A 23,802-nucleotide genomic window follows, 5' to 3' on the forward strand; every position below is an offset into this window, starting at 1 on the left:
GCGCTTACAATTTTCAAACACACTTTCTGGGTTTGCATTGTCCATAAAATTGTGCAAATTGGAATTATGAAAATAAATCCACTTAAAGAAAACATCGGAATAAAATAAAAAAAACTCACATTTTTCGCTAAAAGGTTTTTGCGCTAGGACGAGGTTTTTTTTTTTTTCAGCCATATCGAAATAAAGGTAATTCACAGGACTGCAGTGGAAACACTTTTTTTGCATCACACAAGTAGCAACAGTTAGTGCTGTGGACACTAACTGTTGCTACTTGTGTGATGCAAAAAAAGTTTGTCTACTGATGAAAAAGACAAACATGTCAGAAAGTAGGAAAGTGGTAAGATGACGTCTTTTGTTTTTTTGTCCCGGTGACTCCACCAGATCTCTCACAGCATCACACAGTTCAAAGAAAGTTCTGTTTTATTTGAACATCTTGAATCCATAGCTCTTCTGTAAAATCGCCAAATACAATTTCCCCCAAAACACCACGTACGTAGCTGATGCTCCCAAGTATGAGAGGTTTGCCGCTTTAACGCACGAAACACCGCAACTGCAAAATTGTGGGTTTTTTTGACATTAGCAGAATATAGACAAAGATTTGAGCATATCTGTAACAAAAATGCAGACAGTGGGCGTCAGAGTTTGACCGGGTTGTAAACCCTGAAGGCTGCTCTGGCGAAGGGAGGCGTGCTGCTCAGCTGTGGCAGAGCTTCCTGTTCCTGCACTGTGGTCCTGCTTCTCCGCTCACTAATGAGACACACAGAGGGTCGTCAGAGAGCAAACAGCACAGAACACGGCCACTGCAGATCAATGACTACGTTCATCATCATTTGAGACAGAGCTTACCTACGAAGCCTTTTCTGACTCAGATACTTCTTCTTTATATTTGCCAGCTCACCGCTCAGTCTTTGATTCTCACGTTTGTATTCGTTCATCTTTGAGTCGAGCGTCCTCAGCTCTGCCGTCAGAGCCTGTGTGGACGTTACAGTCAAATATAGAGACGGTTCATAATGGAAAATCACCAGACACAAATAAATTAGCAGGAATAACCTAAATCAAAGCGACTAAAAGAGAGGGATGAAAATACCTGCAGCTTTTTGGTCCGGTCCCCGATGGTCCAGCGGTACTCCTGAAGCTGCTTGGCAGCCTCAGGACCGGGCCGCCGGGCCAGAACCTGCTTCAGTTCCACATACAGCTTCTCTTTTTCCTACATGAGCAAGATAGAAAAGACAGAAAGATTTTCCCCAAAGTGAGAACAAAACAGGCGAAGAGGGGATTTCATAAGAAAGACCAACACAACCAGAAGAAAATCAATACAGGCTTTTGAAATTATTCTTAGGAATTTATTATTATATAAGATCATTTGTATTTGTATCTTTTCTTTTTTTTTTTCAAAATCAGTGTGTTCCCTTTAGGCAAAATTTAATTTCGGGATTTCAATTTGTACAATTTTGTTATTAATGGAAATGGAGCTGGTGTTACAAAGAAAAGAACGCTTCTTGTGTTTTCATGTATACAGAGAAGAAATAAATACTTTTTAAATTTTGTGGTAGATGGTGTTCTCACACTGATCTGCTCCATGAAGAGCAGCAGCTACAGGCGGAGCGTCTACCTGCAGCAGCAGTTCCCGTTCCTCCAGCTCCTGGGTTTTAACAATCAGTCGCTTCTGCAATGCCTGAATCTTCTGGATGAGCTGATACTTTCCCGGGTCGCTGCCCTGCAAGTTAGGAATAATCCACAAACGGTCAAAGTTCTCATCATTTCTTCTGTCCTTATCCAGTTAAGATGGGGACAAACAGAGCCAACAGCTGGAGACATTCGGACCTTAAAGCCTCACCTCCAGTTGCCTCCATCGGTGAATATTTATGGGCTTGAGCTGGTCCTCCAGAACACTGTTCCTGGTTCTCTCTCTGAGCAGCTCCGTCCGCAGGCGGAGCTGCTCCATCCTACAGGACAGGGTGGAGGATTAACACCAACCAGCAACAGAAAAGCTTTTCAGCTACATGACTTTAAAGGTAACAACCGGACCGGAATGTTCTGAACAAGAAGCTTCCCTGTGACTTTGGGTCGTCTCATTTAGATGAGGTTCTTCTTACCTAGCTGTCTGTGTCTCAGCAGCCTCCCAGCTGCTTCTGACTGAGCCTTCCTGTCAAGCTCTACATCTTGCTCTTTGTGGGTCGCCTCCTCTGCTCTCTGGCTCTCCTCTGTCACTACCCTGATGTGGCTAGGGACTTGGGGTTGCGTTTTACCTCAGCTCCTCTGTGTTGGGTAAAGTCCTGTCCTGGATGTCGTTGCTGCGGCGCAGCCTCTTGATCTCCAGCTTCAGTAGCTGGATGTCCTCCAGCCTCTGCTTGTAGTGGAAGTCCCCCTTGCTGAGGACGGACTGCTGGATCCGGATCTTCTCAAACAGCAGAGCGCGTTCATCGTTCCGCTGCAGCAGCTGCTTGCCGAGGCTGTCCCGCTCTCGGATCACCTTCCATCACAGCAGCACACACTCAGACAGCAAGTGGGGGGCATGGTCTGACTGCTGGGTGCTGACATTCTACTTTACCTGCTGCAGCTGCTTCTGCTGCTGGACTCGGTCTTCTTCCATGCTGGTGATTATCATTTGCAGTTTTTGCTGTTCTGTCCTCTGGCTGTCAATAAGCTGCTTTGTTTCCTCCAGCTGCAGTTTTATTGACTGCAGGTCCCCCTGATAGAAGACATATGCCAGATAACCAGGATGCACGATACATCAGCACCAAAAAATCGTTATAGCAGTATCGGTTTAATAAATATAACTGGGACAAAATTAACAAAAGATATTTGTTTCAATCTTGATGCCATGTGTTTCTGGAGTTAGAGGAAGTTGGTCATGTGGTATTTGTTTGGTCATGTGACAGTGACAGAAGCTGCGTTTCCATTCGCCATAGAATTGCACAATTTGACATTTGGAAAATAAATTCACCTAATGGAAACACGGCTATTTCGGGGAAAAAACAACTCGTTTTTTAATAAAATAGCTTTGCCGCTAGGTTGAGAATGTTTTTCAGCTGTGTCAAAATTAGCTTATTTCGCAAAAGAAGGTCCTAACCTTTGTTACAAAATAAGAAATATGTAAAGACGTTTAAATCCCAGTTATTGTTCTCACCACGCCCCCTAGTGGAGGCGGAGGGAACAGTACCTTGAAGACTTCGTTCTCCTTCTCCAGCCTCTTCTGCTCCTGCTGATCTCTGACCAGTTCCTGCTCCTTCTCAGTGATGTCATCTTTAAGCCGGGCAACTTGGTTGCTCATAGTCTTTATTTTCCTCTTCATTTCAGAAATCTCCTCCTTAAGGAAATTAAAGGAACAGAGCGGATGTGTAAAGGTACCAAGACTGTGAACACAGATCTGATCTTACAGAGCCCCTGGCCTAAAGTTAGCCGCCTTCTGTGACATCACCATCATCATCATCATCATCATCATCATCATCATCATCATCATCATCATCATCATCTCTCTCACCTGAGACTCTATGAGGTTTTTGCTGTACAGATTCCTCTCCGCGATGACTGACTCCAGCAGGTTCTCCTGCTGTTTGAGTTTACACTCTGACTCTGTAGCTTTCTTTCTCCAATCAAATATCTCCATCTCTTTGTCTTCGACAACAGTGAGTTTCTGCTGTACCTGCAGAAGGTAAAAGGAAAAAAAAGAAAAAAAACACCTCTTAGTCAAGGTGAAAAATATGCAGTGGTATGAGAAGCTACGCCATGTTTGGCCCATCTGCGTGACCCGCCTTCTGCATAAGGCTGCTGCTCTCGTTGACGTAGCGGTCTCGTTCCTTCTCCAGCTGCTGGATGACCTTCCGCTGCTTCTGCGCCTCCTGCCAGAACCCGGAGATCTCGTGCTTCAAGGTTCTCTTGTCCTGCTCCAAGAGCTTCATGAGGTCCTGCTGCTTCTCAGCCGACTGCACGGCTTTGGTCATGTTCTGTCCACAAGGGGAAAAACGAGTTCATACCACTCAGAGAAGGGAGCACATGGTGAAGGGGTGCGTCAAATCTGCAGCGTTAATACCAGACTAAGCGGAATGATTGCAAATGTTGATTCCTCTTAGAAATGTCTATGATGCTAAAATGAAGAGGTAACCTTGTGCAGATTGTCCCTCTCTCGGATCAGCTCCTCCTTGGCTTTTTTATCAACTTCCACTTGCTTCCGGGAAGCTTCAAGATCTGCATATGGAAAATTAAGAGAAGCAAAAGCCCAGCATTATTACCTGCTCCAAACATCCCACCTGTATATAAAACAACTGACATTAGCAGCTTCTACTTCTAGAATGATAGACATTAACTATTTTATCTTAATTGTCCCAAAGTGAGATGAAACAGAAATTGCTATCAATATCTTTGCTGATGTCTTTCCTTCCTAGCAAAATGACAAAACTCCAGCTGCAGTTAGTTTTTCACCTGCAGCTTCATCGTTGTTTGGTAAGTAATGTCAGTGTAAACCACCTCTAGTGGTTTTGTACACTAGAGGTCAGACGTTGAACAATGTGGTAAATGTGTTTGAACTGAATGTTGAACTGGTGTATGATATATAGACTAGATGCTAAAAATATGCAGTTTTCTGCATACATTGCATTCCTGCTCAGCTGATGGATCAGATATCAAAGAGTACAATTCTGGTTTCATCAGTTCGTATGTCAAAAACGCTCAAACCTTTTTCCAGGCCAGCGATCTGAGCTTTCAGCGTCTCCCTCTGTTGGTCTACTTCAGCTTTCTGCTCCTCCATGTGGTGGAACTTCTTCTGGATGGCTTCTCTCATCTTGGTCTGTTTGGCGACCTCCTGACGCATGTGACTCAGCTCCTCCTCTCTTATCTATTAGATGAAGAAAGAATGACAGAAAAAGGGAGAGGGAAAGGATTTTGTGAAAGAAAGCCGTAAAGCACGACACGACTCTGGCTTCTTTTTCTTTCTCAGGCTGCTGCCAGTGCTTGGATTTAGAAGAATGAGGGATCCTCATGCAAATTACAGAACATTAATAGATAAGTCGATACATTTGCAGATTCAAATTGATGGATGGTTGGTGTCAAACGTGTGGCAGATGGATCCATGTTGGTCCCAAAAAGGTGATGGTTTTCAAATATTTGTGTGTAGTTTCAATAAATAAAAATCCAGCAATATTTTTAATAAAACGCCACATACTAAATGAGCCCACGATATGCACAATAGACACAAAACACAATATATTTGCCACTGCCAGAACTCGTTGCCGTGGGCTACTGCCCCTGCATGCCGTTTCTGAAGTCTGGCCCAGGTTGCTGCATGCCTATATTTAAGAAAGGAATAAAGAAATGATGAGAAACACAAAGTGAATACCTTCAGTTCGCTTGCCTTCTGATGATTCTCCAGAGAGAGCTGTTCCTTGGCTGACAAGAGACGATCACATTCCTGCTGCAGTTTGCTGCTCTTCACCTGAATCTGCTCCAGTTCTTTGGTCGAGCGCTCATGCAATACCTGTGATAGGAAGGGACAGACTGGTGTATAATGTTCCCTAATCACTGATAATCAACCCAAGGTGTTACGGGACAGACAGTCACAACAGACATGAGTTCAATCTACAGTCTGAGTCAGCCTAACTTGAGATTTTTGGCAATGATTTGGCAAGTCTTGTCAGTGTTTCCCAGCCAGGTTTTAACTCACCTATGAAAGATCTCAGCACTGCATTTTACAGAGCTTCTTACTTGGTAAAGCAAAACTACTTTACATCACACAACAATTATGAATTTGAGCAAGCAATCACATATGAAGGCTCCATCTGAGTAACACTTGAATTTATTATCTGTATCTCTCACACCTCGCCTTCCAGCTAACACTACAGTGTTACAACATTTCATACCACGCATCTGGTGGCATCAGGTTTCACTACATGACTGTCACTCAGTCATGGCATCAGAAAGGGGATAGGCAAACATTTTCTCCAGCTAATGCAAAGAAGACAGAAGTAATTATGGTCCCAAACATACATGGTTAGAGATTACCAGCCAATCAGGACAAAGAAAACACTAGTTATCAGTTAGTGTTTTTTCAGTTAGTTAGATTATAATTTTGCATTTCTTGTTCATGTGTGTGATTTTATACTTCTATCATGTTTGAAATAAATAAACAAATAAATAAATAAATAAATCTGCAAAAGCAGTGTTTCCAGAATCTGCTGCCAGAGCCCTGCCCTACACCAAGACAAAGAATCATATCTAAGCTGAAAAAGCTGAGATTGTTAAATCTATGAGGAACTAAATGATTTTGGGTCTTGAATACATCAATATGTTAAGTTACCTGTCAGGTAATCTCAGATCTGTCCACAAGGACAGGCTGTTTTCAGAAGCACAACTAAATGAAAGGAATCAGCGTTTAGTCTTGAAACTCCTCAGCTCCAGAAAAAAAATCCCTTTAATCAGGACTGAAAACATTATAATTCACGGCACCCAGTAAAAGCAAAAGCTATTTTATCAATTCTTGTGTTATGTTATCATTTAAAATCTGTTAATTTCACATACAATTAGTATTTTACAGTTTCTTATATACAATATCAACAGCTGATATCACTTTTTTTGTATTTCTGTCCCTTTGGATTACATTTTGAATCGTCTTGTATGGAAAAGATGCTGTTTAAATATAGATTAGTATCCAAACTCGATGCAATCTGCTGGGTTTCCACAGATAGAAAACGTCTTTAACCAATTTGGCCAATGGATCACTTGGCCTGTATGTGTGATTGGATTGAAATGATATTTTTTTGTGCCTTGAGATGACATTGTATAAGTAAACTGAACTGAATAGCAGACTAGGGTTGCATCCCACTGCCTTGCTTACCTTTAGATCTCTGAGCTGGTGCTCCAGTCTCTGCTGCTCCTCTCTGGCCTTCTGTCCCTGCGTGTTCAGAGCTTTGATTTCAGCCATCTTGGCCTCCATGTCAGTGTGCAGCTGCATGATCTCCTTGTCGAGCTTCTCATTCAGTCTCATCTCTCTGGAGAGCTCGTTCTGTTGCACCTGGAGCTCCTGCTGCAGCTAGAAGCAGAAATGCGAAGCTGATCTCAGACTCCTACACAACGGCGTTCATCCACATTCATATTCCCTTCCTTCACTGAAAGTATACCCAACGTTCACCTTCAAGATCTTCTCCACAGCAGTCTCTTTTTGAGCCTCTATGTCTTGCTGAGTTACAGTTGCCTTGTTTAGTTTCTCTCTTAGGTCCGCTGCCTTGTCCATCAGCTGGTCTCTCTCCTTTGTCAACTCTTCGATCATTTTAATTAAATCCCTTAAAAAACACCACAGATGGAGTTATAAACTTAATTTAGAGTATTTACAGTGCGCAGCAAAAGAGAAAGCGGGACCCTTTCCTGACTCACATTCGTTCTTGGTCCTGCTGTTGTCCGGTTTTTTGCTCGGTTGCCCTTGTGAGCTTGAAAACGTCTTCTTTTAAATTCTTGATTGTTTCCTGGTCCTTCCTCTCTTTATCATGAGCCGCATCAATCAATTTCCAAGCCTTATCCAACTCCTGAAACATTCAAAGATCCATTTTTCACGGACAAAACCTGTTGAGTCCCTGAATATTAAAATGTCAAACTTCCACAAAAGGTCATTATAAATCGGTTTGAATATCTGCTCTTTTATTACCTCTAAGTGACACAGACATAGAAACTGGCTGAACAGTTACCGAGAGAATATTTCATAAGCTGATCAAGCCGTACCCTCTTGAGTGACATTATTGTCGTCTCATCTTCCTGGGACAGTTTCAGGGCAGTTGCCACTTTGGTTGATGTCGACGCGATCTCTGCGTTCAGCTCCCTGCATTTTGACATCAGCCTTTTTTCATTCTCCCGCGACTTCTTAAGAGCATGGGCGAGTTTCTCGTACTCCGTCCTGATCCTGTCCAGGCTGCTGTCACTGGCCAGCTCACTGAGGACAACCTGAGACTCCTCCAACGACTCTAAAGAGTCATCTCCTTCAAATTCTGTCTCCTGGAATTAAAGCAGAGCAGTAAATACAGTAAAATGTGATTTATGTCACATCAGGACACAACCAAAATGGTCTGCTCTTTACTGGGTTAAGGGATTTTTTTTTTTACATCAAATGGGTTTTCTGTAAAAAAATAAAAATAAAAAAAAGTTTATTTGTAAATACAATTAAAAAGGGGGAGATGCCCAAGGAGGTGAATACTTCTTATGTACTATAACTCACTCAGCCATTGTGTAGATTTGCTGCTGTGTTTGAGATCATTGTACTGCTGATCACTTAGCCAAACAATAGCTGACAGACAGCTGGCTTCACATTTCATACAGAAAGGTAAGCAACAGCAAGTGTACCATTGTAACATAGAAATTACTGAAAAAAGCCTAAATAGGAGTTCCTACTATAAGCTGTAGGAACTCCAAAATGATAACTAGTGAATAGTATTGATAATAACTGATGACATATTGAATGGAAAATAAATTGATTAACCAGAGTTGAGTAACTGAACATTTTAACTATGTCCTAACATGCAAAAACCTTGGATAAAAAAAATGTTATATATATATACAGTATATATATATATATACAGTATATATATATATATATATATATATATATATATACACAATATATATATATACACAATATATATATATAACCATGACAGTAAATCTCTTGCAACATAGATGTGCAGTAATCATTCATAAACTTTAACAGCACTGCATATTCTATTTAGCTCACACTACACAAGTCGTTACAGAGAACATTACAACAAAGCAAATGTGAAGATAATGTCCAAATATGCAAAATAATGGAGTCCACATGAATACATTTCCTCCTTTGAGGAAACGGACTTTTTAGTTAAGTCAATTTTGATACATGCGTGTAAAACCTAACACTAAATGACTTCCTCTTGTGTATATTTTTAATATTCAGTGATACAAGTTGGTCGCACACAGCTGAAGTTATCAAAAAATGGAAGCATATCCTGAGGTCCAGTTACTGTTCCAGAACTGTTTCTACACAAACCGAACTCACCTCCATTACACGAGCAGAGAAAGGCCAAAAACAATTCCGTATTAATAGCCCACAATTCCCCCTTCGACTACAGGCGACTGTTGATACTGGTTGCTTAGCAACATCAGTTCTCGCGGGATTCAAAAGAAAAGAAAAAAAAAGATCGTCGGGGCTGGTTTCCTAGCAACCGCTGATCTCGCGGTCAGACAGTCATCAAGAAATGAAGACAACTTCATTTTCAAGTTCATCAGAAGATCAGAAAGACTTTTATGAATAAATTCAATTTAATTTTTATCTACGTTTTGCTTCCCTAATAAGAGAGTGAATGTTTAGCCAAGTCCCAATAGAATCAGCTGGATTAGTAAAACGGTTTGCAGTAGAAATTGATCCAATCAGAGGAGCTGTGCTTAAAGCACATTAAACATGACATTTAAAAGTAAACAAAAGTTTTCTTGTGACATTATGTGTTGCCATGGAAAAAAAAAACAGCACCAACCCCCACCCAAACATTTCATTCAATTTAGCCTGCATTGATTCTTGGAGGTTTCGTTATTGAAAGTGATTTTAGTCTGTTTGCTCGGCTACCCATGGCTGGTCCAGAGTCAGAAAGTAGCCTCTCTGGAGACACTGAGGTACGTGGCTAACTTTCTGTCGCCCTCTCTGTTTGACAAATGTGAAATAACAAATGCAAAACGATAAACTAGAAATGTACCTTTTCAAAGTTTAAATGTTTGGGTTATTATAATTGATATTTCTGGGTTTAGTTTAAATAAGAGCAAAAGCAAAAGAAATGATGCAATAGGTGGACAGTTTTATTAGCATGCACTAAAGTAAAAAATGTAATGCTGGAAAGGATCGTGAAGTATGTTGGAGGAGAGCTGTTCTTTTTTTAAAAGTCGAAAAATATAATATAGTAAAATACAGTGACGTGCGGTGAGGTTCATAGCTGGTGAGGCACTGACGTCATCAGAATCAGATTTGCAAATAGATGCATAGATTGACAGCAGTTTACAGGTTATGTTTCACTTCTGCATCCTTACACATACAAACTGTAGCTCACAAAACACACATTTCCTTAAAAAACAAAACAAAATAAATGTTATTACTGTCTTACCTGCTTCGATTGAAAGTCCACTTGAGAAAACCTTTTTAGTGTTGTAATGTAGTCATCCATGTCGAAAGTCGGGATAAGCGAGAGGAAAAAAATCACTATCTCTATTATAATCTATCGCTGCACTTGACTTGCTTCCCGAATCGTTTAGCCTAGCTCGCTGTCACTTACTCGGCAGTTGAGGAGTGAACAAGACGAACGTCTGGGATCTTGAGCGCCCCCTGCCATGAGGCAAGAGAACTGCCTGCCTCACCTCGAACCTGTTCTCTGCCGTTTATAATCGCTCATTACACGAAACACGTTACACAAACACAGTTGGTGACAAAAAGCACTGTACATTATATACATAAGCTAAATTATTGGAAATAAGTTCACATATTAAATTTGTTTAAACCATTTTATTGACGCCGTACAGCAACATGCTCTCTCCGCTTAGCAGCCAGCGCAGAGCCAGGGGTTGCGCAATCCAAGGTGAGGCAGAGCTCGCTGCTGCCTCACCGGCATCGCTTCCAAGCATTTGAATGGGAAAATAAGAAAATTCAGCGATTTTGAACAAATAAAAATCGAAATTGGTGAAGCTACATGAAAAATAAATATTTTTTAGTACAAACCACCGGATGAATATAACAATTTAAATTACTTTATGATTATATATTTTCTTTCTTTCCATGATGGCAGGTCAGGCACTGCCTCACCTGCCTCCCCTGACCGCACGTCACTGGTAAAATACAAATTACTTGAGCCCCTGGGTTATTAAGATGCAGGGTGACTCCTACTTTTTTATACTGCACAGATTTGTTAGAAACAAGAATTTAGGGCTCAAGTTTAAATTATTTGTGAATGCTTCCTATGAAAATTATATATTGAGACTCTAATGTAATATAAATGTAAATGTACCCTCGTGTTTCCTTTTTTCCTGGATATCTGATCCTCTTCCTTGAAGAATTATTCATTAAAGCCGATTGATAATCTGGATTGATAATCCAGCTTAGAATTCACATTTTAAATTAAATTTTTCAGTTTTCAGTAGCATAGAAGTCAGGACTTTGAGAAGGCCATTTCAAACAGCTACTGTTAGCCTGTTTCATCCATTCCAAAACCCATCTCCACAAGTCATCTGTCTGCTGATTTAAGAAATAGTTTTGGATTGTCCACGTTGTCAGAAGCAAGCTGCAGTCTAGTGTTGATTTTTTTATGAAAAGTGTTTATTTTCCTGTAAACCGTGTTCCGAGAGTTTCCAAACTTTGCCACAAAGAATATAGCCATCGTTATGATAGTTACAGCAAAAATTCACACAGGAAAATGATTAAATCTCTCATAAAGTGTAAAGCACTTTGAAATATCTTGCTGCTGAAATGTGCTATACAAATAAAATTTGATTGATCGATTGATTGAAAACCTATTGTATTTATGTTCCTGATAAGTGGATGTAAACTTGTTACTAAAACTTTTGTGTGAATTTTACATTCAAAGACACCAGAGGACCAAAGCAATGGGGATGGTTCTCATCAGTCCTGGTTTATCGAGATTGGAAAAGCTAAAAAGGCCAAAAGGGCGGCTCTGATCCAGAGCGTCGAGAGACTGTGTGCCTCACAAACAGCCCGCAGCAAAGCTGTCCTGGACAGACTGCAGGACACCTTCCCTACACCTCAGCTTCCAGCAAGCCTCTCACCACTCCCCGAATCGTCACCGAGAGGAAAGAAGGTCAAGCACTCTTCGAATATGAAGGACAAAAGTAGCCAGACACAGGACACCAAGCAGATATGTAATGAGGAGGATTGCGTGTTTCAGAAGAAGCAACTTCCAGGTGGTCAGGCGGCGGCGCAGGGTGGTCCATTGCCCAACATTTCAGGTGAATGCGGAGACATGGGGGAAACCCTGAGCCCTGTAGACGCACACACACCCAGAGAGATGAGGTTTTCCACCGATCTGAGGAGCTGGCCCAGCTCAACCCTCACCCCAGCTCCTCACCCGGGACTTAAACCCAGGAGACAGTCTCGCCTCCCGGTGATAATAGGCAGAGCAGGTAAGATAAGGTTATGGACTGAAGATAACTTCTTTCATGTAGGAAATATCTGACATAAGATCAGCTGACGGAGGTTACATTACATCAAGGAAGGTAGCGTTTCTGTTTTGTTTTTTTTTCTGAAAAGACAAAGAAGCGCCTGGATGCAGACTTCAGTCAGCTACAGCTGAAAAGGAGCCGTTACCACAAAGACTGCAGCGCCACGTCGACCGCACTGGCTCACCTCAGCCGCTGACCTCTTCGAAGAAGATGGCCATCGTCGCAGCACAACCTGCGGAGCTCGTCCCAACCGACAGAACAGGACCTCTCCATGAGAAAACTCTCAGTCCTCCAAAGTCCGACTCCATGGCAGGAAAGACTAGATTCCCACCCCTGACCGACACGTCAGAGAGCGCGCCCCCCTGGCTCAGACAACTCAGCTCCCACAACTGGTATGACAGCAGCAGCACAACCAAACCTCCACAGGGAGATTATTCTACACAGTTTATACTGTAAACCAGTGTTTTAGAAAGTGGGGGCCATCAAGGGTTGCTAAGTGTCTTAGGGTTTCCCAAAAGTTAGTTCTGTCCGGGAGGCCTTGGCAGGGACATGTTTGGGAACCCCTGCTACAATCTATCGGAAACAGAGTTCTGTTGTTGGAGCAACAGCCTGATAATCTTTGTTCAACACAGGGAAAAGAAAATGGATGGGATGAAATGTGTCACAGATCTGGCGCAGCACCATCCAGAGCAACTGAAGACCAAACTGCACGAAGTCTGCCGAGTCTTGACAGAGGAGGTACAGACATGTTTTCACAGCGCTGGTCTTGGTTTCAGTTTTCTAACTACAAAGATGTTTTCTTTCTTTTTTATTTTTTTTCTCCTTTGCAGGTTAAAAACCAGCGTCCTTCTTTAGCCGGCGCTGTTATTGACACCATAGCAGAGCTCCACACTCAGCTGGGAAAGTCAATGGACCCCGAGGCAGAAAGGACCAGTGACGCTCTGCTGCTGAAGCTGGCACAGACCAGCAACGAGTTTGTTCACCAGAGAGCTAATCTGGCCCTGGATGCACTGGTGAAGGGCTGCAGTCCTGCTAAGGTTCTGAATGTTCTGCTCAGCACAGGCCTGAGGTAGGAGGAGCTAGGATGTTTAAAGAAGTTCATATCAGCATCACATGGAAATATCGTTCTGGCTTTGTCCTCCTTCAGTCATCACTGTGCTGCAGTGAGAGAAAGCGCGGCGCAGCACATTCACCAGCTGAAAAACGTCACCGGAGAGGATTACATCCTGAAAGCAGGAAGAAGGTTTTCAGGAGGTTTCCTTATTGCGGTCAGCAAGATGTGTGTGGATTCTAATCCTGGCGTCAGGTTTGTTCACGACTGGAAGAAATGCTGACTGTGTAATAAGTATGAGTATCTTAGCCACCTTCGGTAACTAACTGGGAACTGTATTGCTGTACAGGAATCATGGACAGGAAATGCTGTGGGAATTTGCTCAGCACACAGAGTTTATGGTCCAGTGGCAGAAGGCTGTCCCCGCTAAGGCCAGGGCTCAACTGGTCAAACTTTTGAAGAGGATGAAACGACAAAAGGTGGTTCCAGCTAACAATCAAACTCCTTTCAACATTTTGGCCGCACTTTAATCTGTGGAGCGCTGCAAAAACATTCGGTTCAAATAATTTGTTTTTATCCAAATTTGCTGGGAATGTCGTCTCAAAACGCTTTAGAAGACAAATGCTCCCAGTTTACATACAGTTAGTTTAATCCTGACTTATGGCCTGATCTAAAGTCAGTTCCAGTTTTCTATCTAATCTGTTTGGCCTCTTCCACATTTTGTTGAAGAAGGTTCGCATTAAGGTTTCTGAAAACAAACCTTGATGCCTTTATCTCACAGACCAACACAAAGTTCTCATCACTACTTCAAATAATCTCAAATGTCTTTTCTACCCTTGCAACGTTTTTCTCCGGTTGGCCTTTGGATATTCTCTGCCACTTGTTGCCTTCACAAGTAATTTAATTAATAATAAAACCTGTGTGTAAATTAATTGGCAGTTTAAATCCAGCCATTCTAAGAAAGCTTCTAAAGGTGGGTCAAAAAAAACGCCTCAGGCAAACAAGGTCAGTGTAGAATAAGTGGAGCAGGACATAAATCCCTGTTTACTTTCACTAGACATATGCCAAAGCCAAAACACGGTTTCATTGTGTTGTTATAAGCATAGGCGTAGGAACCGTCTCCCCCAATATTAGAGAGAGTCACATTCGTCCCACCCAATAATTTCACCGCAGTTGCGAAGAATTTTGAAATCTTCCACTCTCGTGCTTTTATTTTGAAGGCGCACCAAAGCGCCTTCAGCACAGCGCTTCCTCCCTCCTCCCCACCTTTACTTCTGTTTTAGAAAGAGGCAGAACCTGTTCAAATGCCAGTCAACTAATATCAATGCATGTTGACCAATAAAATATATCAGAATCTGGTAGCCTGTGTGTGCTACCAGAGTATTTAGCTTGCTAGCTGTGAGGCAAATGATAAAGTTCAGTCCTGGAACGACAGTCATTATGCTACGTGGATGCATAACTTTAATCTGATTATTGGATTGTAAATAGTAACGTGTTAGAATACCTGTTACTGAAACAAGGGGCCAGATTAGAGTAACGCGTTACTGACGGGTTGATGGCACAATTGTTTATGACATTTCTGTTCAAGCTATTTACTGATCTGTCAGGTTTCCGATAGGCAATGACAGACTCGTTCCTACGCCCTTGGTTATAAGTAATGTTTTAGTACTGAGATACTCGATTCTGTACTCTGATTTGCAACTAAGCATTGTGTTACTGTGCAGGCTCAATGGACAAGAACTGAGGTAGAGATTTGTCCAGCAGATGGCCCTGTTGAGCAAGGCTGATCCTGCAAAAAGAAGATGGCTCCCTTGGGAAAAAAAAATGTCTGTCGTTTAATTGTACAAGACTGTTCCAGGGACAGACAAGGGTCCAGTTAAAAATAATTCAGAGAAGACAGTGACGGTGGAAGATGGTTTTCTGTAACCAACTAGTCATTAAACCAACTGAACAAATGATCAAAGAAAAAGTTTCCATTTTTTTGTGTTATGCTCAAATTTAGCTTGGAAGAATGTCTTGTTTGAATACTTCAAGAGGCATAAACCATTATATATTGTTACAATTTTACAATACTAATATACTATTAACAAAAAAAATATTCAAATAGGTGCTGGATGACAGGTGAAGTGATGGTAATCATTCACTTCAATCATTCTGGTTCTTTATTGAGTCAGTTTCCCCCTTTTGTTTCACAACTTTTTATTCATCCTAAAATTATTCAGGAACTTTTTCATTTGTTCCACTGATATGGACAATCGTAATAATAACATTAATCATAAAAACTACTCTGGAGTCATTTTGGGTTTGTGATTAATAAATTAAAACTGTTGGAATCAGAAAAAGTTAAAGTATAAACAGTGTTATGTTTAAAGTAAAGTCAGCACCGAAAGTTTTTTCAAAACTCAATTTAAATGAATGTTCCAAACTCTTAAGTGTGATATTACCGCCCCCTATTGGTCGGCCTATTCATTCACTCCCATAAAGCCAGCTTGTCCTCACCGGTATGATGTGCTAAATTGGCCTTTGTTGGTTTATTAATCTCACAGTCTGTGAATCTTAGCAGGTGAACTTGTCACAGCAGGTGTGTGATTCTCAGTCGTTCAGCTGTGGAAGAAAATTCTGACTGAAATCAGTCAGAAAATCTGTAAGCTGAATTGCGTCCTGACCGCATAAAAGGTCCAGTGATCTGAGCTAGTGAAATAAATCCAACAGTCTTGTTAGAAAATTTAAACATTTTATTAAATAAAAACCGATGTAATATACACCATTCTGAATATACAACTACAACAAGCATACCAAGACGTTTCAAATACAAAAAACTGCTGAATTCAGTTGCTTTCGCTTTTTAGGGAGGGGTGGGAGGGTGAGCAGGAATCACAGTAGCCATACATTCCTATTAGTGTTTGTGCAAACCAATATAAAAAGCGTCATGAGGATGGACTTTGTAAAGGTGGAAAAAATAAAATAAAAGCACAAGGTACACATGTAGGACTTCAGATTTTCATAGAGATATTTTGAGGTACAGAGTTGTCTATGCCTATAATGAAAAGATAATGTTAGTTATGTTTTAAGTACAAGTCAACTCATCTTAGGAAGACAGAACAATTAGAAGATATGAGTTTAGTTTGTTCTTCTTCCTCTTGTATTGCATTTTATAATCATAAAAATAAAAAAAACAATCATTTTCTGATAAATTTAATCTTTTTGTGTTTTTTTTTGTAACAAGGCAGTAACAACAAAGATTTGAATCACAGAATGATGTTTTTCTCCGGTATCAAAACACCGTTTTCACCACTTGCGGTTCATCTATCTGTGGGCTTCGGAGAAGTTTGGTTTCGCGAGAACTTTCCAACGCGACCCAGAACGAGCCGGGTGACGACGCCGGCACAAAAACTCACTTCCTTTGACATGTTTGAAAGCCTCTTCAGGGATTTTTAATGGTTAAAATATCAAAAGTCGAATGTGAACGTTACGCTGAGCACCAAAGACAATGTGTAGATACTATTTGCACCCATCCATGTGGCTGATGTAGAAGCGCTGACCAAAAATAAAAAGTCAATTCAAATCAACGATCTATAAAAGTTAGTTGCTTTAAAAATCTGCCCCTCCAAGAAGTTTGTCTAATTGGATCTTGGAATTCCCTGAAAGGACAGTGGAGGAAAAAAACACCAAAAAAAAAAATAAGTCAAAAACCCTAACACCTCTGCCTCGTGTGAGCGCAGCGGGTCGATCGATCGGCCAAACAGCAATCTACAGTACAGTACAGGATTGTGTAGCTACATTTTGTCTGAAGCAAGGACAAAAACAAAGAAATAAATAAAGCACCACAGATGTTTTTTTTTACTTTCGCTTCTTATAATGAAGTTGATGGTTGTCTCTCTTTTTTTTTTTCTTGGCAATTTACAGCACTGAACTGAGAGCGTGGTGTAGCATCTAGCAGCTGCTGCGGTGCTCCACCTCCACTTTCGAGCAAAAGGCGCAGATATAAACGTTGGCTAACTTGCACATGCTCCTGGCTGGAACTAAACCGACAGACTTGGACCAATTCAAGTCGGCGTCGAGAAGCGCTGCATCTTTCACTGCAAACACAAACATTACATCGGAAACCTTTGTTAAACGTGGAGCTGTCCCAAAATGCATTTGGATCTCAGTGCTTCTGCAGGCGGAGAGCACCAATAGAATGGAAAATAAATCACAATTCATGCCAAGAAATATATATATTTATATTAAAAAAAAAAAAAAGCAAAACAAACTAAGTTTTTTTATGAAAAATCAATGATCAACATGGTAAGATGTTGCCCATAAATAATTAGATATATCTGCTATTCACACGCACTATAAAAACAAATTTACCGTCTATTTTTTTCATGAAGATCTCTTTGTAGACAAAAAGATATACAGTACAGTTCGGTGCACCAATTTCTTCTCTTCTGAACAACTCAGGAGTTTAGATGGACAACATATTTCTCTACTCTGTGTACAGTTCTGCATTGCTACGGTACAAAGCAACGTATGAGTACAAAAATAATAGGATATTGACTTTTACATTCTAGAAAACAAGGACCATCCTCTTAATCTAGCTTCCAACGCAAGTGTCGTCTTCTCTCTAGGATAATAAATTGATATTAAATTCCTAAGCTAATTTCTAGTATTTCATTTTTAAGCACTCACATACAGTAAAGACACTGATATCACACCATGTTACACTGTGTCACTGAAGTAGACCGTACACTACTCAGTTCTCACTCTCAGTTCTGATGTGCATCATGTTTTCCTCTACAAAATATATTTATATATATATATATATATATATATATATATTTATATATAGATATATATATATATATATATATAATGGTAAGCTCTTTTGAGATATTTACACAGTATTAAATAAATTTTGTTTTGCCTGAATAATAAATCTAAAATGCATTTAGGTATGCTATTGACCTTGGACATTTTTGATCAATACTCAGATTTTTGTTGCCACAGCGATGAGTGGCAAAGGTCACCAATGTCTGCATCCTGCAAAGACCGATGGGATCAGTCTGAATATGTTTGACGGCTGCGCCTCAGGACAATATGCCAGATCAAACTGGTTAGGTCTTACTGTAAGGTCTGCAGATGTTCAACACGCATTAATTCATCTTTTTTTTTAAAAATCACAGCGGCTGTCAAGACGTTTGGGAACACAGAGCCTTTTGTTTAGAACAGGCCGGTCTCTAAACCTTTGATTTCACTTGGCATGTGGCGAAAACAATCATAGCATCAATTAATAATACCCATGTGTTCATGTCTTAATTTTTCTCAGTTTATTCAAAAGTAATATTTAGTCTTCATGATTTCTAGAGGGATAGCTTCTTGAAGTGTGGCTCTTTTAAGTAGTAATTAGTACTCCAGCTCAAATCTACCAACTGTTCTCACATCATAGTAAAACCTTTATTGGTTAAACTGCAGACGTTTTCACTGTCGATCGTCAGATTTCATGTCATTTACTGTCTCCCTTCCGGCTTCTTCTTTAGCAGCATTACAGCTGAGACTACAGAAAAGTGGTTGGATTATTTCAGTTTGTCATTTTCTTTCACTACTAAGCTGTGTTGTTCCATCAGGAAGACTACAGCTTTAAAGTCAACCAACTGACAACGTCACGAGACATCCAATGCGGATGCAATTCTACACATTTATATGATTCTCGTGATTATGCAAAAACAACAGAGAATCACTCGGAGACAGATTCATCTCCTTTGTTTTCATTCTAATAGGAAGAAGAATGAAAAACGTCCCTCCTTGCTATTTAATTTGATGAATCGATGATGAGTTACTGTAGCTGCCACTTTATGTCCAGCTTTCGTTATTCAGTTAAAATCTAACTTGGTATTAAGAGATAAATAATTGGATCCATAATCCTGCCATCCAGGACAAACAAAACCTCAAAACTACTACTCCAAAAACAAGTTCTGATGCGACTTGCCCTTCAGACAGGATTTTAAAAGAACTTCGCTGTGTAAATATCAAACACGTACAAACAGTGTATACATATATGTTTGCTGCTAATGCAGGCTATGTGAAATTTGTATAGATTTTAACTAGTCTGGTTTTCATTATTTTGAGGACTGTTTTACTTTATCTAATATGCCACAATTAAACTGTCATACTGTAAAATATAACTACACCTCAATTAGGAAATTCATATGCATCACTCTCGTATCCGCTTTGACTGCTGCAGATTTTCAAAGGTGTCTGCAAATCCCACCACCGGACTCACAACCCCGCTCTCCCAAAAGGAGTCAATGGTGACACTCAATCAAAACAAAAGGGATTCTGAGACACCCTATTTTTCTTTTAACAGCAATACATTATTTTTTAATATGGCGGCAGCATCAGTTTTACTGGTTTTAACTCTCCTTCCAGACATTTTTGGAGGGAGAGCTCCTTCCCGATGGGATCTTCAATCCGATCAGGACTTCCAACATCCTCTTACTTCCCCTCCAGAACTAGAAAACTACAGTTCCAGACATGGGGGTTTGTCCTTGTTTTTTTTTGGAAGGATCTGTCAGCTTCTCTTGTAGCACCTATAGCTGATTGAAGAGCCCCTGTTTGACACCACTGCTGAAGCACCTGTGATCAATCACTATCACATCAGAATGTGAAAACAGTGTTGTGTTTGAGCTAGACCTTAGAATACCTCAGAACGCAAAATGATATCGCCAAAGATTAGCCGTTGCTGCTTGATCTCTGTTGACAATAATAGTAATGTTGTAGCAAGATTGAGGATTTACATTTGTTAAAACAATTCTAAGTGATTTCCACACTAGATAACATCTGTGGAGGCACATTTCCATCTTAACCCAAAACACAAGAGCAATAGAGTGATTCATTAAATCCTAATCAATACATTGTAAGCATTTACGTCTGTTCATTTTGATCATTATGCCTTATAGCAAATGAAAACCAAAAGTTTAGTAAAACAGAATTGCTGTGTTACATAATATTAACAGAATGGACATTTTTAATGCAGAAATTTGGTCCCGTTTAAAAGTTTGTTCATATACTGTGCATTACATGTAGTCGGTAACTGGATGGATCTCCTAACGTGTGAATTTCTACATCAATACAGTGCATCAGCCTCTGACTTCCATAACATCAGACATTGAGGAAGCCTTCTGCTCTCTACAGCTCTCAGCAATACACCAATGAACTTCAGGGGTCTACCCATCTTTGGAAGGGACGTACTGATCTGACTTTCCAGTGTTTAGTGTCCCCAACAAAACCTGTTTGTGACAGCTGTTGTATGCCACTGCTCTGTGATCATCAGCTGCACTTCCTGGAGATAATCAGCTCCACGCTGTCGGTTTTTAACAATCACAGCTTATTTTCCTCTGGGATTTACAGAACTGTTTAGCAGCTCCTGAAGATTCTCCCCGGTCCAGAGTCTGGTTTAGAACAACACCTCTTTGTCATTTTTGTTAAATTCAATATATTTGGGTTTTCATTTGCTTTAAGCCATAATTATTTCAACTAATAGAAATATATCACTCTTTGTGAAACCAGGACATTCTAATTTATTTAGACTTGACCTGCACGTGTGTATCTTGTTTGATCATCTGCTTTGCAGAGGCTTCGCACTAACAGTATATTGTTAGTTTGATGAAAATTTAAATGAACTTTTGTATTATTTTTTGACTGTACTTTTTTTTTTCAGATTTTCCCGATTAACCCATGGTTAGCACGCCTGCCTGCATGTACTGTGGAAATACCTTAACCAGATCAAATAAATGAAAACGATAAAGATATGACAAACGTCTGAAGGCTTTGTAGGACCAGCAGCTTAAGGTCACACAAAAAAATCAAACAAAATGCATATCCGACACGAGACATTTTCACAGCAAATATCCCCATGACATTTTAAAGTACTTGCACAAATCAAAGAAACTGAGCACCGTTGAGGTTGAAAAAAAAGAGACAATGTCGGGCTAATTGTTGCTGCGCATGTCCACTGTTTGTGATTTAGAGTGCCATGTAGCAGCAGAATGTGCAGAGTAGGATGCAGTTGATACAGTTATGGCACCTTGTTGTAAATGGAAAGTCCTTTTTGAGTGTCCTCATTCTCATGGAGTCTTAAACAAAACGCAGATAGAGATAAGCAATCAAGCGCTGCTAATGCCAGTGGAAAATGCAGCTAAACACACCTGTTGGCTCACTTTGTTTTACCTTAAATGAGTTCTGCTTTTCTCTGAACACAGATCGACTCGCATAAGAAGAAAATTTAAAAAAAGAAATAATGGAGCACAATTAAAAAAAACACTAGTAAGTAAAACAGGCAAAAAGGTATTTCTCAGGCCAGAGAAAACAGTGTGTTCTCTATGTTTACACTGATATACCAAGGTACAAAATCCTATCCTGCATTGTCTACTGAAATTTTAAATAAAACTTTTGGCAAAGAGTTTCTCAACAGAATTTGGAGCCCTCAGTGGCGCAAGAAAAGGAAAAATCAAACATAATGGAACTGATAAGAATTTGCTCCAGTGCAAACAGCTGTCCGACAAAACGTATATACGTAACGATTTCTATCGTGATGGTTGAAAATGCCATGTCGCCACAACTGATTTGCCTTTTGAATGCATCCCAATGGACTGGATTATAACAAATAAAGAGTGTAGTTTAGAGCGAGGAAATAAGTTAAAGGTTTTTTGTATTTTTTTCCTGTTTCTTTGACATTCCTAAAACAAGTAATTTCTTGTCCTGATTATTTACAGCAGAGCAGAAAAGCTGAGAATGTCAGCTTCTGGTTAGCTTCGGCATTTTCTGACGTAGATTAGCTGAACAGGAAATATATGGCCCCTTTAAAAACAGAGGAAAGGTAAATTTTCAGCATTGCAATAGTGAAGAAAGAGTGTTTCTTATTTAGACAGGAGAAGTCAAAGAGCTGAGCTGGATTGTGGTTGTGTGGTCTCGTGTGCTCTGAGGTAAAGTTGGTAGGAAGTAAGAACATCCTTATATGTGAGGCAGAGAATTCATTGGAAGGACCTGTAAACGGACAGAGAGGGAGGGAGACTGGAGTCAGTGGGAAACAGACCCAGCTCAGCTTAGCATGAATCATTTAGACTCTCCAATGGATAAAGGAATAAAGGGGACTCTGGAACAACTTTGGGGAAAACAGTGTTAAGAGCTAAAGTCCCGCCACTTGTTTGTAAAATTTTGACTTTTGCACTGGAGTAAATGTTCAATTGGAATCTCAAAATCAGTAAAGTTACTTTCAGAAGGCTGTACTAGCTGATTTCAAATGATGCAGAACTGATGATGTTTGTGCCTCGGCGCGTCCATAGCAGTACAGTTTTTAACGAATTGTCCAGACTTTTTTCCACAGGAACTATCTTACAGCTACAACTCCAATCTGGGTCTAGATTCTCTTCCATATACTCTTAGTTAAAGTAAACTGAGACAAACTGATTTGTACTAGAATATAATTTTTCTTTTTTTTTTTAACTAGAAAATGTTTAAATTTAGAAGTCTTTGTTCAGTTTATATCCTAGAGTATTCTAGGTTATTGTCAACAGCAAGCCAATGATAAATGCAAATTCAATAAAACAAGTGTGAACCTACAGATTGCACTAAATCTGTACTCTGACATGTACTGTTGTCTCCATTTTGTAGATAATGGAAATAAAGACATTCCACTGACTTTGCTGTCTTGTCTAGCTGGAACGCAGCTACTGCAGTGTATTGATGGAATGGTAATGGGAGCCTGTCCCTGGTTGTGATCTCATCCCCGGGGCCTTTCAGAGGAAGGTGGCATGGTCTAGGTCCATGTTGTCCATGCTTGCTAAAATGGCCTTCTGGTCCTCCCTTGGTGGACGGCGGTACAGCAGAGCAGAAAAGCGAGCATACGGATCATGAAGAATGGGCCGTTTCTTCTTCTTGCAGAGGTAGAGCGCTTCTTCGGGCTGGAGTACCTGAGAGGTGTAGGCCTGCTGGGTCTGAGAGGTGGAGACACCTGGTGGAAGAAAATTGCCAGCTGCACTTATGATGATTGCAAAAGGAGTGACGTTGAGACCTTCTCCCCCTAATGCAAACGTTTAGATTTGTACCTTGTCATAATTATGAAGATATTTCAACCAAGACTTTCAGAATTTTCACCTGTAATTAAAACATCTGTTTTGACTATGATACTCTGTACATTTTAGAAGATATATCTCCTCACTTGTAAATCCATTTGTGTCTGTAGAGTCATGCGACTCTAAACAGGCGCTATGACAAAAATTGCGATACCTGTTCCGGTTCAGTGACGACGATGTCAACGGTTTCAGCAGCTGAATATCAAAACGGAAGAACATCCTGAACATTGTTGAAGATACAGTTCAAGCTGCAGTCAGGTGTTCAAAGAAAACTGTGAACTTAACCTGAAAATTTGAACAAGCGCACCTTACAGGTCCCTCTCCCTTGCTTCTTGCTGCATTAGCGCAATCCTGCCAGAGCTCCTACCAAGAATGGTAAATGTAACTGGATTTAGTTGTTTTTGCTAAATCACAGTTGGAATCTGTTGTTCTGGTACAATCTATGAGGGTAACTAAATGTTTTGGTTAAATTCCAGT

At 40.3% G+C, this 23,802-nt stretch overlaps 3 protein-coding genes across 4 annotated transcripts in view; 1 reads left to right on the forward strand and 2 right to left on the reverse strand.

Annotated features, from left to right (window-relative positions):
* Window positions 1-576: 576 nt before the first annotated feature.
* cfap58 (cilia and flagella associated protein 58) lies at window positions 577-9,066 on the reverse strand. The gene is made up of 18 exons (XM_028030574.1): window positions 9,008-9,066; window positions 7,708-7,977; window positions 7,366-7,514; window positions 7,124-7,274; window positions 6,830-7,024; window positions 5,336-5,473; window positions 4,675-4,834; window positions 4,106-4,188; window positions 3,756-3,947; window positions 3,485-3,646; window positions 3,164-3,310; window positions 2,552-2,692; window positions 2,250-2,473; window positions 1,838-1,946; window positions 1,613-1,717; window positions 1,088-1,207; window positions 847-971; window positions 577-747 (listed from the first exon to the last, which is right to left on the reverse strand). The coding sequence occupies exons 1-18, from the start codon at window positions 9,011-9,013 to the stop codon at window positions 636-638; spliced, it is 2,589 nt and encodes an 862-aa protein (XP_027886375.1). The 5' UTR covers window positions 9,014-9,066; the 3' UTR covers window positions 577-635.
* Window positions 9,067-9,429: 363 nt separating this feature from the next.
* LOC114152654 (uncharacterized) lies at window positions 9,430-15,176 on the forward strand. Its single transcript, XM_028030598.1, has 9 exons — window positions 9,430-9,618; window positions 11,571-11,801; window positions 11,889-12,123; window positions 12,251-12,554; window positions 12,795-12,900; window positions 12,993-13,231; window positions 13,310-13,468; window positions 13,563-13,692; window positions 14,938-15,176. The coding sequence occupies exons 1-9, from the start codon at window positions 9,574-9,576 to the stop codon at window positions 14,998-15,000; spliced, it is 1,512 nt and encodes a 503-aa protein (XP_027886399.1). The 5' UTR covers window positions 9,430-9,573; the 3' UTR covers window positions 15,001-15,176.
* A 754-nt stretch (window positions 15,177-15,930) lies between these two features.
* igsf9bb (immunoglobulin superfamily, member 9Bb) overlaps window positions 15,931-23,802 on the reverse strand; it is a 103,437-nt gene continuing 95,565 nt past the window's right edge. For both annotated transcript variants that reach the window (XM_028031923.1, XM_028031922.1), the window contains exon 20: window positions 15,931-23,204. In XM_028031923.1, coding sequence (XP_027887724.1) covers window positions 22,990-23,204 — 215 coding nt within the window. In that variant the 3' untranslated portion in view covers window positions 15,931-22,989. The remainder of the gene's footprint in view (window positions 23,205-23,802) is intronic.

The sequence above is a fragment of the Xiphophorus couchianus genome, chromosome 11 (genome assembly GCF_001444195.1).
Source record: "Xiphophorus couchianus chromosome 11, X_couchianus-1.0, whole genome shotgun sequence".
Taxonomy (NCBI): Eukaryota; Metazoa; Chordata; class Actinopteri; order Cyprinodontiformes; family Poeciliidae; genus Xiphophorus; species Xiphophorus couchianus.